Below are 18363 nucleotides of genomic sequence, written 5' to 3'. Positions count from 1 at the left end.
TGAATTTTATTTGGAGCAAATCCAGTGAAAATTTCTGACTCACTGATGTTTTCCATATATCTATAGGTCTGATATTTGATTTTGGGCTATTCTCTGATCAAAGGCATTCCTTTCCCAGGAGATGATATTCATAATAATGCAAATTTTAAGTGTGGCCTTATAAGTCAGTCAACCACAGGGTCTAGGAAGTTGTCAATCCCTTTAAATGCTCTGAGTTTCAGTTATTGGAATCTGTTAATAGATTCCAAAGTAGCATTATGGCCCTCTCAGGGTATCAAATGAGAGAATGCTTTTTAAATCCATTTTATGATTTTCCTGATAAGAGTAGCTTTAGTAAAGGAGAGAAAATGAATAAATAAATAAAACTATCTCACAGGACTGCAGTTTGAAATGAGACTCAATCAATTGCCTAATGCAAGGCTGAGTTAGGATAACATCTGATCTCTTTTTACTTTCATCTACCCTATTTTTTACTTATCAATTTGCATTTAAATGATACATTTAAGTACCAGAAAGTGGCAGCTTTGTTGCAAACTGAACACTGGAGAGCTTCAGACAGTTTTAAATTCAGTGTACACGATGGAGGTAGGGAATGGTTCAATGGGCAGGTACCCCATAGTGATGCAGAAGCCATCCTCTCGGCTAATGTTGTATCTGCAATTCAGAGCATAGAATGTGAGAGAACAAAAAAGATACCAGAGTTCTTCTAGTGCAGTGGTTCTCAAATCACAGGCAGTTTTGCCCCTGGAAGAGCATTGACAATGTCTGTAGAGGTTTTGGATGGTCAAAACCAGGAGGAGGGGATTATCACTGGTATCTAGTGGATCGAGGCCAGGCGTGCTGCTGAGCATCGAATAGTGCGTGGGACTGCCTCCACATGACAGTTATCCAACCCAAAATGTCAAGCCTTCTGAGGTTAAAAAAACCCTGTGCTAGTCCAACCCTCTGCTTTCCAACTTGAGAAAAACATAAGATGCTTTTCCTGTTCTTTAGCATAAATTGTATGAGTTGTTTCTCTGCTTTCTCAATCAGCATGCATAACATCATGGTATCAGGGGTTACCATTTAGCACAAAGTTCTGAACAAATATTTTTGAGTCAGGTTTGACATTTACCATTTAATAGTTGTGTGATAATAGGCCAAAAAACCCTCTCTGACCCTTCAGTTTTCTGATCTGTAAAATGGACTTAAGTCCTTTCTCGTCAGTTATTATGGAGTTATGATAAAATGTAGAGAGACTAGCATAGTTTCAAGCATATGATTGGCACCAGGTAACTGATGAATATTAATAAAATTATAAGTATAATTATTTTTTAAAATAAAATTTACAATCTCTAGTCCTATTGGTGGTACTTGCCTGTGCCTTTTACATGCTCTGATTTGTAGGATGAAATCCCATACCTAAAACAAGAGTATCATCTACAGAGGAATGTTTCACATTGGAAGTTTTAAAGTCAAAGCAAAGAAATCATTTTTCAACATATACTAGCCATAAAATCTATAACAGACCAACCAAAAACTGTATTAGTTATTTCTGAGGCCAGAATACTTACAGCCATTTGATTGGATTTTAAAAGGTAACTATCTAATACCAGCTCCCTTTTTTTTCTTTTTTTTTTTTTTCTTAGCCCAGCATGAAAGGTTAGAGGAGACCCACAGAGGACTCTGATTGCACAATGCTGTCTTTCTTGTCAGCATTACACTTTCATTCTTATCAAGAATGTTCCTTCTTTTCAACTGTAATTCTACAGTCATTTCTTTTTTTAAAGCTCAGGCACATATAATCAACCAAGTATTGTTGGATGCTCTGGAGAAATCAGTCATGAGGAGAAGGATTCACTTTTATAGGTTCTGTTGATAGTTTTTTTAAGAGACAGAAGCAGCATGTCAGATAATCTAAAGTGATTTTTAAACTGTTCTGTGTCCTGAAGTCAGAGGGGAATGAAAATGGGAAGCCTAGCCAGGTGGAAGCCCACTCACTGTTGCTCAAAAGTGTACTTCCAGTTTTATAATCTCTGTATAAGCTTCCTATAAGGTCTTATTTTAACAAGAGTATCTGCAGCTCTTAGAGCAATCCTCAGCCTGTGTTTAAACTGATGCAGAAACTAAGGCTCTTAAGGAAAATGAAATAGCCAAGGTAGCATAGCAGAGTTAACAAGATTTCTGAGACCATCTAGGTTTTCCAGTCCTTATCCAATAAAATTTAAAAGTCAATTCCACATTATCCATATTTTCAGTTCAATTAGCATCACCTAAAATAAGCCTGTCTGTCTATACACAAGAATCCATAACTGACAGTCACTGTTACTTTCACAATTGTCTCCATGTGACAAATTAAATTGTAAATACTAAGATTTTTAAAAACAAGCCTCAAACTAGTAAGAGTTCTACTGAATATTTTTCCCAAGCATCTTTAGGAGTAGTTAAAAAAAATGCAGTCTCTTTTTCAAACGTTAGGAAAGCCCTCCTGTTACACCTTGCATTCTTCTATTTTGTGTGTGTCTCTTGTGTGTGTGCCTGTAGAATTTTCTGTTGATAATTTCACCCACTTCTCTTGTTTATGCCTCCAAGTTTTAGCTCTTTTTTTCTTTTAAGCTTCATGTTGTTTTCTTGTTTATTTTTCTGCCAATAACTAGGTATATATATTTTTGAGAATTTAGTTACTTCATCCTTTCAGTACCATTATTCTTGGATATGTGAATTGCCTGCAGTATCCTTATTGTATTGAGAGACCCACAGCCACCAATTTTCCAAATAAAGCTGCGCTGAGAATATCTCTATTGGGGGGGACATCCTTCATTCTGCATTCATGGGTTTTGAGTCTCTAAGTTGTCTTTTTCATTGAACCTAAGATCTTTTAAATTTATTTATTTATAATGTTTGGAATTAGATTTTAAGTGATACATTAAAAAGATATAACTATTTAGAAGTCCTAGTTTCTGTTAACATTGGTCTTTCTAAAGGCCAGTAGCATTTATCTATATCCAATTTACTTTAACCACCAATCCTAATCTAGTGGCATCAGTCGACTTAATTAGCACATTCTCTACTTTGTCTTCCAGATTTTTTATAAAGATATTAAACAAAATGGGACCCAATATCGATCCTTGTGGGACCCAACTGGAAACCTCTCCCCAACTAGACGGACTACCAATTACGATTTCTCTCTCTATACGGTTAGATAGCCAGTTTTTAATCCATTTATTTGTATTTCTGTTGGAGCCAATTTGTTTAGCTGTTCCCGTTAAAATAATGTATGGGGTTTTTACAGATAACCTATGGACTTGTATCCATAGAGCCGTGGGGATGTGTTAAACGTTTTCATGGGACCCTAATGGGATTTTCCTGTTTTTGTTTTTTTTTTTAATGTAGTTATGATGAACCTAAGCTTCAGTGTTCCATTCAGTCATTATTGTTGTGCTAAAGAAAGAAACCAGATGGATCATGTTTTGAGAACTTCTTTTCATTTGTATTGAGAACATGGAGTGTCATTATATGCCCCGGCATTTCTTAGTTTTCTTGTGTTTCTTCTGGTTGGTGGAATAGGTGGAAAATTATAGCCCTTCCCTAGGTTGGCTCAGAATTCAGGAACCTATATTTTTCTGTCCTAGATTATTCATTTGCATCTGAGAATGTTATGTTTGCATCAAGTCCTTATTTCTTTATTATTATTTATATTTTACAAATAAGTATTATCTCAGCAGGCCCAGTGTTGCTATAATGATAGAAAAGAGGCAGTAATTGAGATTGTTTTTTGTCAATGCTCATGACTTAAATGAACTCCAAAGAAAGTCCACTGAGGACTAAAACTTGGAGTTTGGTTTCTGAATCCTCACGTGTTTACACTCTTTAATTGGCAAATTGTCATTCACCTTGCCCTCCAAACTGGAGGAGCGAAAGGAGGATGGTAATAATCACTTATTCCAGATTGTCATCTCCTACGTGTCTCTCAGTTTTCTGTTATTTCTCAATGAGGCAACAAATGATGCTGAATCTGTGAATCTTCCCTATGAGGACTTGATGCCAGATGAGTTGTCATTATTATATCTTGAAGTATCATGTTCTTCCTTAGTTTTGTGGCTCTAACCCCAAATTCCTTGATTCCTCATTGTTAGTGCCTTTCTGATGGGAGACAGGTATGGTTAACCTCTTAAATTGCTAGTTTGCTGTGCTATTTTAAGTTGCTTTTCAAACTTTGTTACTTGGTGTGTTATACATAGCAAACAGTCTGATAAAGGGTATCAGGTAGATTCCAGAAGAAGAGATGTTTGAAACTTCATTACTCAACTGTTTCAGTTCTAATCCCCTAGTATGCCTATTCCCTTAGGCTATGGTGTTGCTGCTGTTCTTGTTTTTAACCAAAGTGACTATTGTGGAAGTGGAATTGGACTGATTTGATTGGGCAGTATTCTAGATAGAACGCTAATCACGTAGAAACATGTCTGACAGAGTTTGGGCTTATAATGAAAACGATTGAAAAATACTGTATTTTTCAAAATCAGAATCAGGGTATACTGCATGATTGGTCTGTGATTTAAACTGGGTTAAAGTTACATGAAAATTCAGGAAACTCCTCAGATTTTGAGACTATTTGAAGGAAAATTTGCCTCTTTGGTGCTCTTTTCCACTGATGGCTTGAAAGAGTTATTGATACTCTCTGATGCCATGACGTGCACCCTCATTTGTCAAGGACTCTTTCTAATTCATAAAACAGTATGTTAAAGGGAATGATTTACATTGAAATATGAATCTTAATGTCTTCTGAATTTATCCTTTTCTTTGTTGGGTATGTGTTTACTCCGTCCTTTAAATTCTGTTTTAACTTCATATTTAGAGTATGAAATAAGGGTCAATATTCAAAAGTTTAAATATTGCGCTGTTAAACCTGTAACCTGAAAAAGTGTTAAAATGTATGTGACAATCCTCAGAGTTAGGAGGGTGCACCAGGATGATGGTAGCTGTTAGACTGAACTGGGTTCAATGTCAAAGCGTGGTCTTTTATGGGCTGAGTAATATTACACTTGTTTAATCTTTCCATCCCTCAAGTTCCTCAGCTGAAAACTGAAACACTAACTTTTGCTTCATGGGGCCACTGAGAGGATAATTTCTTAAGGTCTTATACAGTACCAGACATAGAGCACTCTATAAATAGTCACTGTTCTGGAGATGGTAGCAGTGTATATCTTTCCTAATTTTTATTTTGTTAGATCTATCACTGTTTTTATGATTATAAAACTAATTCATGGTCATGTTTAAAAAAAAAAAAATGTGCAGAAGGCTACGAAAACCACCAGTGTTGACACATTGTTAACATTGCCCTTTTTTCATTTAGCGACATACTTTTATATACATAATTATGCTCTACTATTGAAGGTATGCTATTTTCTACTTACCTTTTTTGTGTCTTTAAGTATACAGCATTTCTAATAACCACAAAATATTTCCTTGAATGTACCATAATTTATACAACAAGCACCTGTTGTTAGACATGCATTGTTTCTAAGTGGTTTTCAAATATAAACAACTAAAATAAGTATTCCATTACTGACATGTTTGTACAAAATTGATTTCTAAAAATTTCTTAAAGTGAAATTTCTGAGTCAGAAAGCATATGCCTTTAAAATTGTGATGCATATTGCAGATTGTTCCCTAGAAACGTTCTACTATGGTTTATATACCTACTATGAGAGTGTGGTGATGCACACACCACCCAGCCCTTAAAACAATGAAAAAATAGAAAACTGATGTCTGTTTTCTGTTGTAAAAAGTGTTAGAGAAGTTGAGATATAAGAATCCAAAACCCATGTGCACTTTTCTGTGTCCAAAAGCCATAGAGGATACAATGGCAATGGAAAAGCAAAATAATCAACACCCAGCTAAAACTGGAGCTCTGCAGAGAGATAGAAATGCATAAGGAGGGCCAATAGCAGGAAAACCCTATAGAAAAAGTCTATCTCAAAATAAAGCATCTTAACAAAGAAGCAGCATGGCAGCTATACAGGAAGGCTCTCAGATGACATATTTCTCTCCCTCTGTCTCTCTCTCTCTGTCTCTCACTCATTGGCAGAGACAGAGGAACTCAGCTTGCAAAAGATAATGACTCTTTATTGGAAAAAATACCTCAGGATATATTAAAACTTTAATTAAAAAGTATTTTTCTTGGAAATATTGAAAGAGAATATGAAACATAAGGCCAAGTTTAAACAATTTTCTTAGACATTAGTTAAATCTAAAATCTTCAGAAAGAAAATCAGTATGACAAAAAATCTTAAGGGAATACCACAAAGTTCAGGCTGTAGAAAACCAAGAGAGAGAGAGAAATACAGATAAAAATGACTTAGAGAAAACAATAAATATACAAGACAGGTACAGCAGAGTAAGCATGCAGAACTATGGTTTTCATGAAATATAGAATGAAACAAAAAGCAAATAGAAAAAATATTTAAATCTTACATCATTAACTAATTATAATGATGGTAATTAATATTTCTTGAATGCCATGTATCTGCTTAGACACTCTACATATATTGTCATGACATAAGTCATTATTACCCTAGGTGTTGTAGTAGTTATCATTTTATAAATGCTGAACAGAGACCTGGAGAGTGTAATTAATTTTCTTAAGGTTGGATGACTAAGAAATGGGTGAACAGAAAATATGACCAAAGGATACGTTCTAAGTACTATGCTATACATTATGTTTATAATACCAGTAATGAAATCAATCGGTAGGCTGAAAGGATATACTGAGTTCCAAGATAAAAATTATATAATACCATTGCTTCTTTATTATATTCCTTTAAAATTACTTAAAATTTCAGTCAGAAAAAGTGAATGACCTACGAGGAAGAGAAAATAAATCTGAAACTATTCTACAGCAATATTAAATTTTATAAGACAATGGAAAAGATGTAACAGAGTTCTGAGGGGGAGAAAATATAACCAAGAATTCTATGGACTGTAAAGTCCATGGGGTCGCAAGGAGTCGGACACGACTGAGCGACTTTCACTTTCATTATTGGTATTATTTCAAGGCAAAAGAAGGACAATCTATCCTTAGTATGCAAAATCTAAGGGAACAACCAAAGAAAAATATTATAGCTTAATTTAAAAAATCTAGCCCCCAACAGAATGTAGTCAAAATAAAAAACTTTAGAATAGAAAAAGTCAGTATATGTTAGTATGTAGAACTGAAGGTAACATGTAGAACTAAAACTATATGACTCCAAAATTTAAGTTAGAAATAAAAGATAATTGAAATGCTTTTTTAATTATATACAGAAAATATATTAAAAATATAAATCAGGATAGGTGTGATGACGATGGAGAGAATATTTGTTTTCTAATTCATAGCAAGGACTCAATATTTGCATTTTTTTCTTATAGTTTATGAATCAAGGATTTGAAGGTTAAGAATATCTTTTAAATTAACATAGACAACTTACACAACTATGTTTTTTAAAGGGTCTACCATACACTACCTTAGGGTCATCTGAGATGTTTGGTTAAAAAGTAACTTCCACCTGAAACATAAGTCAAAATCTTGAGTAGGAATGCTGAGGAACTGACCTTTCCATTTCTAAGAACTTTTGGTGTTACACTAAAGCATGAAATCTGAGCCATTATGGATGAAGAAGAATCAAGAACTGACAATTTATCTTATAAAACCTTAGAAAATCAGGAAGAGGTAAACAAAAGAGAAATGCAGAGCAACATTATTTTCTAGTTAAATATGAAGTCAACCTAAGTGCCCATCAATAGAAAAATAGAAAAAGAAAATGTGGTGGATAGAGTAGAATATTGCTGATTCATGAAAAATGAAATATTGTCATTTATGACAACATGGATGGAACTAAAGGGCATTGTGCTAAGTTAAAATGGGTCTGACAGATAAAAACAAATACCACATGATCTTACTTGTGGAATTCAAAAAACAAATGAACAAATAATATGAAAACAGACCCACAGATATAAGGTTAAACAGCTATTTGTCAGAGGGGGAGGGGTGTCCATACTCTATGGGCAGAATAGAGGAAGAGTATTAAGAGGTACAGACTTTGATTTATATAATAAATAGTTGGGAGGGTACAGACATCATAAGGGATATTGGTCAGTGATAATGTAATACCTTTGTAGGGGCAGATGGTTACTAGCCTTATTGTGATGATAATTTCATCATGGATACAAACATCAAATCATTATGTAGTGCATCTGGAACTAACAAAACATTATGCAGGTGGTGCAGTGGTAAAGAATCCCCCTGGCAAAGCAGGAGACACAAGAGATACAAGTTCAATCCCTGGGTTAGCAAAATCCCCTGAAGGAGGAAATGGCAACCCACTCCAGTATCCCTGTGGGATAATCCCATGGAGAGAGGAGCCTGGCAGGCTACAGTCCATGGGGTCACAAAGACACAATTGAACGACTGAGCACATAAATGTCAACTATATTTCACTGAAAAAAAGATGCAGATAATGTGTGTAAATTTAGACATCAGAATAAGGATAAGGACAACTTAAAAAAAATGTAGAGCAGGAATTAACATGATAGAATTAAGACCATTGTCTTAACTATTATAACTAGAACATATATCAACTCACATATCAAAAGAATAAGATTGTTAAATCAAGAACTAAACCCAGTAAAAAACTATTTATGAAAAAATATTAGAAGTAAACTCAGACAAAAACAAATGAGGTAAATACAAATCTTAAAAAAATGAAGATTGAATATTATTACTATATAAGGATAAACTGAAGTTAAAAAATATTGATTGAGAAATATAATAATTGCAATCCAAAGCAAAGATATAATCCTTGATTTATAGTTCATATATAATTCATAAAACTAAAGTTGAAATAGCATCCAAATAAATTTAAATGATTGAAAGTAAAGAGAGAAAATGACAGAAACATTACCTAAGTAGTATATTTAATAAAATTAATTAGCTGTATAAACTCATTTTTATATAGCTAAGGGAAACGCTACCCACTCCAGTATTCTGGCCTGGAACATTCTATGGACTACAGCCTATGGGGTTGCAAAGAGTCGGACATGACTGAGCGACTTTCACTTTCATGTATCAAAGATAGAATAAAAATTAATTTGCAGAACATTTGGAAAATAATGGCAGTTTAAAATACTACAGAGTTAATTCTAAGGGATGTGGCTAAAATAGTTAATAGTCAGAAAGTTGTAGTTTTAAATAAATCTCTAGTAACTAATTTTAGAAAGTAGACATATATAATTCAAGAAGTTAAAAAAAAGATCAACCAAATATCCTAAAGAAGAAAGAAATAAGATATATTATAAATTAACAAATCAGAAAATTAAATAATTTACAAATAAGTCAGTTACTGTTTAAAAAGTTAAGTACAATCAGGAACTAATTGACCAAAGAAGAGCTTATTAAAGAGGCAAAGAAGGAGCCAATAGGGGTATACTACAATAGATGTTTTTTTTTTAAAGCATGACAATCATATAAAAAGATGCAATTAAAAGAAAATTATGAAAAAAAAAGAAAATTATGTGAATGGTAGAAAACATGGTTAAAATATATGATATTCTTAGAAATTATAAATGATCAAAACTGAGCCTAGGAGAAAGAGAAAACAAAAACATATTAATTACCAAAGATAAAACTAAGATAATTGACAGAAAAATTTAACTCACACTGCAAACTTTCAACAGGCCTAGAAAGTTTCATCAATAAGTCCTATCAAATTTTAAAAAGCAAATACCTCCATGGGTATTAAGCTCTAGCAGATCTTAGCAGAAAAAAAAAAAAGAAACCTTGCAAATGATTTAGACAGAGGTATACCCACTCCAGTACCCTTGTCTAGAGAATCCCGTGGACAGAGGAGCCTGGTGGGCTGCTGTCCATAGGGTCGCACAAAGTCAGATACAACCGAAGCGACTTAGCATGCATGCATACATTGGAGAAGGAAATGGCAACCCACTCCAGTGTTCTTGCCTGGAGAATCCCAGGGACGGGGGAGCCTGGTGGGCTGCCGTCTATGTGGTCGTGCAGAGTCGGACACGACTGAAGCGACTTAGCAGCAACATAACACGAATAAGATGCCAAAGCCTATGTAAAAAAGAACAAAAGTACATAAAGGCAACTATGCACCCACTTCACTAATGAACCTCAGTGATGGAAAATAGTCATTCTTAAATTAACTTTTCACATTGAATCCAGAGAATACAAAAAGCAAGCTACAAAATAACCACATAGTGTCACTTCAAAATAAAAATATATTTACCATATTAATAAGTTGAAGAGGTGACAAGATTTTCATCCTTTTAGTAGATACCAAAAGATTTTCAAAGGTATCTATGGAAGTCAGTATTCATTCTTGTTTGGAGGAGGAAATAGCAACCCACTCCAAGATTCTTGCCTGGGGAGTTCCATGGAACTGGGGAGCCTTGGCGGACTGCAGTTCATGGGGTCACAAAAGTTGACCACAACTTAGTGACTAAACAGCAACAAGAACAATTCATTCTTGGCTATAAACATAGAACCCTTTAGGAAACTGGGGAGTAATGACTGCTTCCCTGCTATGGTTTCTATCTATCTATTCAACCAAAGGCTCTGTCTCTTACTTCTGGTCTGGTGGGATAGTAAAGGCAGAAACAAGAAGTAAATCTCACCATCACCACCATTATTTAACTTTTTCAAAATTATTAGCCAGTGCAGTTACATGAGAGAAAAAAAAATTTTTTTAGAAAAAGGAGGAAAAATAATTTTACCCTTAGCAAAAAAACAAAACACAAAGAAAAATTTAGTCAAGCAAAATCCAAGAGACCTGAGAAATACCTTTAGAAACCATATGAAAAGTTAGAAACATTTCCATAGCTTTTCTATATAAAGAGTATATAAATAATAATTAAAAATATAAATGGAAAGGAAGAACAGACCCTTCTCCCAAAATGTATTTAAGGAAAGAAAACTTTGTTTAACTGATTGTTTGTTTTAAGGTAGCATTTTAAAGGAATCGAAATGTATTTAAGGAAAGAAAACTTTGTTTAAAAATAACTGATTGTTTTTTTTAAGATAGCATCTTAAAGGAATCGGTTCTTTCTAAAATAGTCTGAGTGTAGTATAATCTCAATGGGCTTCATTTTTGGGTTTTGTTTTTTCAATGGTTTGTTTTAGAAATTTGAAACAGTAATTTTAAAGTTTGTTTCAAAGAAAGGTATATAGGAAGACTCAGGAAAATGAAAAATGAAAAAGAATAGCTCTACTAGAAATTTAAATAAATTACAAAACCACAGTGATTAATGTAGTATAGCACTAAGTCAGTGCTGTCTAAATAAAGAGTATGAAGATGAGTTAGAAATATAATAAAGTTCTTACTAAAAGTATCATTTCACATCTTGGATACGTGTGAGTTACTTAATAAACAGCGGTGACAACTGATGACCATTTGGGGATGTTTAAATATAGTACCATTTAACTAACCCACCCCTTCCTCTAAATTGTAGATGTATCTATTTGTTTATAAAGAGGCAAAGGTAAAAATCATGTATAAACATTTTAATAAACATGTTCAAAGTAAAGCAAGGTAGAACATCCAGAATCTCGAAAAGAATGAATAATATTTTGACCTTGTAAAACACTTAATGTGTACACTTTTCTTTCTCTCTTACCAATCTTATTAAGTAAGTTTTCTCCTTCTACAATGAAACTTTTAATCTTCTTTCTGATTATATTTTAAAGTACATGGTTATTTTCATTTACATAGTAGCTAAAAAGAGAAAGTAAAAACCATCTGAATCTCACCCTTGTTCCCTGAGGCAGGAAAAAACAAGGTTTTGAAGTGATTTTTATACATCTATTACATCTCTTTGTGGTTCTATATAAACAGATCCTCTTTCTCATTTGCCCTTCAGAAATACTGATTACTGATTGTTCTTTGAAATTTATTATTCGTTTATCTTATTTTAACTTACATTTCTCATATTTCTTAAGCAACTGAGTAACTTTTCATATATTTATGTGCTATGCTTCCCTGTGAATTGTCTATGATTATTCTTATCTATTTTCCTTTGTTTTCAGTTTCTAGAGTTCTAAGTGTAATAATATTATAATTATATTATAATAATTAATTGCCCATTTATTCATATGTTACATTGCAGATATTTTTCCCAAGCTCTCGTTCATGCCATAATGTTTTTTTATTTTTGTATGGCTTAACTATTATACTTTTATAATTTCTGAGTTTCCTGGAATGGATAAAAATTCCCATTGAAACTCTAGGTTAGACATATGGTCTTCTAAAATTTTCTGAAAATGTTTTCTTTTATACTTAATTGATTGTTTCACCCTAAATAGTATATTAGCAGTAGTATAAGATAATGGTCAACTATACATATATTTCCCAGGCACAACACGAGTAACACATCATTATTGCACTATTTTGATTTTGCATTTTGTTTTCGTAGTGGCTACATTTGGAGGATATAGGCTAATAGGAATACTTCTGTTTTTCGCTTTATACCTTTCTATATTGTTTAAACTGTTACAATGAGTATATATTACTTTTAAAATTTAAGAAAGTGTATGTGTGTGTATGTATACATATTCTTCTCTGATTTGCCAGTATGCTCCTATGATCTCCTACAATCCTTTATTATATTCTCACTCTCACATGCAGACAAGCTCACCATACCTTCCACATCTATATATACACACACACATATATATATATATACACACACCACACACATTTCCTACTTTTCCCAATACTTCATGTATTACTTAATCAGATTGACTCAAGTTAATTATATGTAAATAACACATGTTCATTTCTAATGGTTATTCCTTATATTCTACTAACACCTGCTGTCAGAAAGGAAAAGAGAGAGAAGACAGACAGGAAGAGGAGGCCCAGAGTGCACAGTAATTGCTCTGGGAGCATCCAAGTCCATGCTCTCCTGCTTTCTTGTCGATGCTGTCACCAGAGATTCAAGATTCCAGTGACACAGTTAGAGACCTCAGATGTTTTTCCCAGGCTTGGATGTACCTGTAGCAACAATGTTCACAGCTTCCTGCAAATATAGCTCCCCATCAAAAAACAGTAACTTTCTAACAGCGCAGTGGACTGAACCTCAGGAAACTCAGTATTCAAGTTTCACCTCTGACACTGAAGCCATATTTGTAATATCAGAGGAGTCACCCTGTCTTATAAAACAAGGGTGTGGTCCCCAAGTTCTCCTCCACCTTAAAAATCATATAGTTTCAGAATGTTTCCCGAACGTTCTGGCCTGAAATTCATTAGTTCCATAGCTGGCTTTCAGTTAAACCTATTATCATTTATTTTGCCACAAGCAATTGCTTACTAATTTAAAATTTACAGATACTTACACAGAGTACATATCAGGCTCTGTGGTTAAAAACCATTGTCTTTAAAACAAGTTTCCTTTTGAAAACAGTGTGGAAAATATTTATAAGGAGAAATATTATAAAATAACTTTCCTGGACTAGGAACAACTGAAAGTACTTTAGATCCAGCTCCTGTTCTAGAAATTACTCATCTAAAAAGGTGTATTTCTTATATTGACTTAATTAGGATGTACATTAAATAGTGAAAGTGGTTCACATAGTAAAGAATCTTCCTGAAATGCAGGAAACCCAGGTTTGATCCCTGGGTTGGGAAGATCCCCTGAAGAAGAGAATGGCAACCCACTTCAGTATTCTTGCCTGGAGAATTCCATGGACAGAGGAGCCTGGTGGGCTTCAGTCCATGAGGTTGCAAAGAGTCAGACACAACTGGGCGACTAACACTTTCACTTTTTCACAAAGTAGTAAATAACCCATGAGGCAGGTCCATTAGATGATGATAAAAATGTGCCCCAGTGGAATATTTATACTTTTTCAATGTGCTTTCTGTGGTACCTCATTTAATTATCTCAAAAATCACCAGAAGCACAGAGGTTAGATATAACCCCCATTCTGTAGATGAGAAAGTGTGGCACACCTGGAAAGCCATCATCAGTGAAAAATTGCCAGGACCAAAGCCCCTTGAGTCTTCCTGTCATGTTCTTTGTTACTGCAAGGTGAGTTTCCCTGTGAATTCCCTCTGACTCCGTGAACCTGATCATCTCCTGTCCTGCAAGGATGCAGACACTTACTATGATTTATTTCCCCTCAATTAGACATTTTCCTAGAGTAAGAATCATTCCCAAGGAATTAAATTTTGGAAAATATTTACTCTATCAGAATGCCCAGGTCTCCATTAACCAAGACTTAAATCAATAGCATAAAAATTCATTTTTAACACTCTGTAACTTTTCACAGTGCACAGTAATACTTTAGCTCTTTGAGTTCTCTGTTCCATTCTAGAATTTGAAATAGGACACTGTTAGGTTACCTTGTTATATCAGTGCTGGAAATCAAGCCCACTTTGCAGTGTGTTATTAAAAGTCTTTCCAGAGCAGCATGCACTAGTTTTAAGTTTTTAAAGCAGATTCACTTATTAAAGCACCCTCAAGTTGGTATGGTACTATAAGTATTTAATTTCTTTTCTGATTTATAAATACCCATCAATAAATGTTCAGTTGATAGAAATCTCAGATTCTAGGAAATAAACTAGCAATCCTAGCATCATGAATACAACTATTACTGAGAAAACTTTGGAAAGATTATGAGCTGTTGAGAAAGAGAAAGAAAACTGAGTGTTCCATGGAAAGCTTGGGGAATCAAGCACTGGCATTAAATTTTTATTAACCATATCTCTATTAATATTAAATTAATTTGTTAGGAAAAAAAACTGCTGTACCTCCAGCAGCCCTGTGTTCCTGAAGAAATTGGGAATATTTTATAGCCTCTTCTGAGAAGAGTTTTGCAGGATTGCTTGATGCTTGTTTAATTTTGGCAAAGAGCACCTGGGGAGACATAACCAAAATGGACCCTGACATCATTTTGAAAACTCCCAGCAAAAAAAAAAAAAAGAAAGAAAGAAAACTCCCAGCAATAAACAAGCTGTCTTTTTGCCTCTCAACATTTCCGCTAGCTTCTGCTGCAGAAAGTGTCTGGGAACTGGACTGGCTTCAAGGGCACCATAGCTGGCTTTCTCCAGTGAGTCACAGGATGCTTGCCTTGACTCCCTACAGGGAGGGAAGCACCTCTGAGTTATGGAGGCCAAGCCTGCTAACCCCTGAGAGTGCATTGAAGTAAGAAATCCTCAACAGTGAATACTGCTTTGGAGCATTGCAAATTTCCCTGGCCCATCCTCAGCCCAGGACCACAGGATTGTTTTCGGTTCAGCACTTTCAAATGTTGGTCCCCCGAAGTCAGAGCCATGGCTTTCAGCTACATTCTGCTCCTGTCATTGTAGACAGCTGCAAAATAGCATTCAGTTTCTCATAAGTAACACAGATTTGGAAAGAACATCACAAATGATCATTTAGCAAGTACTTCGCCAGGTACTGCTCCTGGAGGGTAGCCTGATGGTGAAGAGCATGGGCAGACACAGCTTAGTCACTTATACTTGATTTTGGATTTGAGACAGTTCTGAGTTCAAGCCCCAGAACTGTCACTTACTAGCTCTGTGAGTAAGGGAAAGCAGTCTGAGCCTCAGTTTCCTCAACTGTAAATTGGAGATGTCAGTTCTACCCTCAAAAGATGGTTTTAAGGATTGTGGAAGCACATGGAAAGTGCTTGACTGGGTAGAGTCAGTGTTAGACAGCAGTAACTGTGATGTGATTTGGGCCATAAAAGGGCTCACAAGCACCATTCTCTCTTGGTCTGCTGGGAGAGTCTACTGCTTGTATAATATTCCTCCAAATTGTACAAGGTAGTTTCAGAATGAATAGAACATGGCATAGATGACACATCCTACTAAATTTCAGAGGAGAGAGGTGTCACGTTCTGATGCCTGTTCAGGAGAAACTTCACAGAGTGAAAGGTGCATTCCGTCTCAAAAGGAGCAAGGAGCAGTTCCTCCCAGACAGGCTCTACAGCTATGGTATAATAAGAATAGTTGAACCCTTGAAACAATATTGAAGGATCCTCTTATTTTATAAATGACAAAACTGATACCCAGAGAGGAGGAGTGACAAGTCCAAGGACACACAGCAATTTACTAACAGAGACCCCAGTTCTTGAGCATTACCTGCCCATTGCACAGCGCTGCTTTTCATTCCTTGATTTGACAATAGTGATAGTTTGACCTACGACCTTACTCAGTCCCTCACATTGTTCCCACTAAGCTCTCAGAAAAATTGATAAGCAGGAAATCATTTTGGTCCATGGGAAAAAGTTTTTTACCTCCTCTAGCTACTGTGTAACCTGGAGCAAGATATTCCCCCATCTAAACTACTACTAATGTCTTCTCAAAGTTTTTATTTGCCAAGAGCTCACAGGTGCTCCACTTCAATTATCCCTGACCATCCCCTGCCCCATAGCAGCATTTTATAGGGATTTATCCATTGAACACAATATTGGAATCACTAATACTCTAATAGTGCTGAGCCTCAGCCCCATCACTGGAATTGCTAAATCAGCAATTCTGGCAGTCTGAGAATTTAAAGTGTAGCCAGCTGCCCAGACGATTCTGATGCTCATAACATTTGAAGCTTGCTGATATACTGGTATGTCACTTCAGTTGTGTCCAACTCTGTGTGACCCCATAGATGGCAGCCTACCAGGCTCCTCTGTTCCTGGGATTCTCCAGGCAAGAACACTGGAGCAGGTTGCCATTTCCTTCTCCAATGCATGAAAGTGAAAAGTGAAAGTGAAGTCACTCAGTTATGTCCGACTCTTAGCAGCCTCATGGACTGCAGCCTACCAGGCTCCTCCGTCCATGGGATTTTCCAGGCAAGAGTACTGGAGTGGGGTGCCATTGCCTTCTCCAGTTGATATACTAGGTGCTGTTTAATTCTCTAAAATCCTACTAAAGATGAAAGTGGAGGCCTAGAAAGAGGTAACATATTCAGTCACACAGCTCATATGGTGGCTCAAATGGTAAAGAATCTGCCTGCAATGTGGGAGGCCCAGGGTCGGAAAGATCCCCTGGAGAAAGGAATGGCAACCCACTCCAGTATTCTTGCCTGGAGAACTCCATGTACAGAGAAGCCTGGAGGACTACTGTCTATGGGGTTGCAAAGAGTTGGACACGACTGAGCGACTAACACTTCCAAGAATTTAAATTGTAGCCAGATTCCCAGATGATTCTGATGCTCATGAAAGTTTGAAGCCTCCTAATATACTAGGTCCTCGTAATCCTTTAAAATTCTACTTTAGACAAAAGGTGAGGCCCAGAGAGAGGTAACATACTCAGACGCACAACTCATAAGTGCAAATTTAGGATTTGAACCCGTGTCTTTTTGTTTGTTTTGTTTTTGAAGGTTTTCAATATGTGACTTCAAGTCCAGCTAAGGTTTTATTCTTTATCCAAGCATCCCAAATTGATAGCTGAGCTTGGGGTTCCTCCCTGTTTTTCCAAACTTATAATTTTCTTCATTTCTCAATTTAACCTGCAGCCGATGTTTTGTGAAGTTCAGTCACTTTCATTGTTTATCCTCATCTGCAGATCTCAGAGCTGAGGGTCATCAGGTGTTAAAATGAAACAGAGATGTCTGACAAGGTGGTGTCATATTAAGAGCAATTCTTCTAACAAGAATTGGGTTGTGAGCGTGGCTGGTGCACTGGTCAGTTCTCACTGGGCTAATTCACCACGTAACTGGCTAAATGCACAGAAGCCTTCAGACCACAGCTGTATGAGGGATGTCTGGCTGAGATGAATGTCATGGTTTATCTCCATTTAAGTCTTCCCCTGAGAGTTTAGTTGGTTCCTTGGTTGTGGCTCATTGGACATTCTTAAAGGGGAGCTCAAAAATCATTACTAATTATCTCCTGCACCCCTTTACTATATAGAGGATGGAAACATCCTTTAACACATTTGGAGAACCATCCAAGCTTCATGGAAAAATTGCCTTTTTAGTTTTTGACATTTAGAACTTTAAGAGATGATCTAACCTAGTGCTTCTCAAGTGTGCATAAGCTGGCACTAGTGATAAAGAACACGCCTGACAATGCAGGAGACCTAAGAGATGGCTGGTTCAACTCCTGGGTTGGGAAGATCCCCTGGAGGACAGATTGACAAATCAGTCCAGTATTCTGGCCTGGAGAATCCCATGAACAGAGGAACCTGGTAGGCTATAGTCCATAGGGTCTCAAAGAGTCAGACACAACTAAGTGACTGAGTGTGCATGCATGCACACTTCTGGTTAAAGGGCAGATTCTTATTTAGTACATCTAGGTGAAGCTTCAGATTCTACATTTCTAACTGAGTCCTGCTGATGCCAAACCTGCTGATCTCTGGACCATACTTAAAATCAGGAACCTCACCCAGGGAAGAT

General features: G+C 35.8%; 1 protein-coding gene across 3 annotated transcripts in view; it reads left to right on the top strand.

The window, feature by feature from the left end:
- GABRB2 (gamma-aminobutyric acid type A receptor subunit beta2) overlaps positions 1–18363 on the top strand; it is a 270258-nt gene that overhangs the window by 234289 nt on the left and 17606 nt on the right. The window contains exon 9 of one of the 3 annotated variants that reach the window (XM_065936463.1): positions 8285–8290. The exons of 1 other annotated variant lie outside the window; for it this stretch is intronic. In XM_065936463.1, the coding sequence (XP_065792535.1) occupies positions 8285–8290 (6 nt within the window). Of the gene's footprint in view, positions 1–3062; positions 3177–8284; positions 8291–18363 lie in introns of all 3 variants that reach the window. One more of the 3 variants, XM_065936446.1, reaches the window with a different exon arrangement.

This window comes from Muntiacus reevesi, chromosome 1 (assembly GCF_963930625.1).
Source record: "Muntiacus reevesi chromosome 1, mMunRee1.1, whole genome shotgun sequence".
In the NCBI taxonomy this organism is placed as follows: domain Eukaryota; kingdom Metazoa; phylum Chordata; class Mammalia; order Artiodactyla; family Cervidae; genus Muntiacus; species Muntiacus reevesi.
Note: the sequence above shows the minus strand (reverse complement) of the source record. Positions and strands in the feature narration are given on the sequence as shown.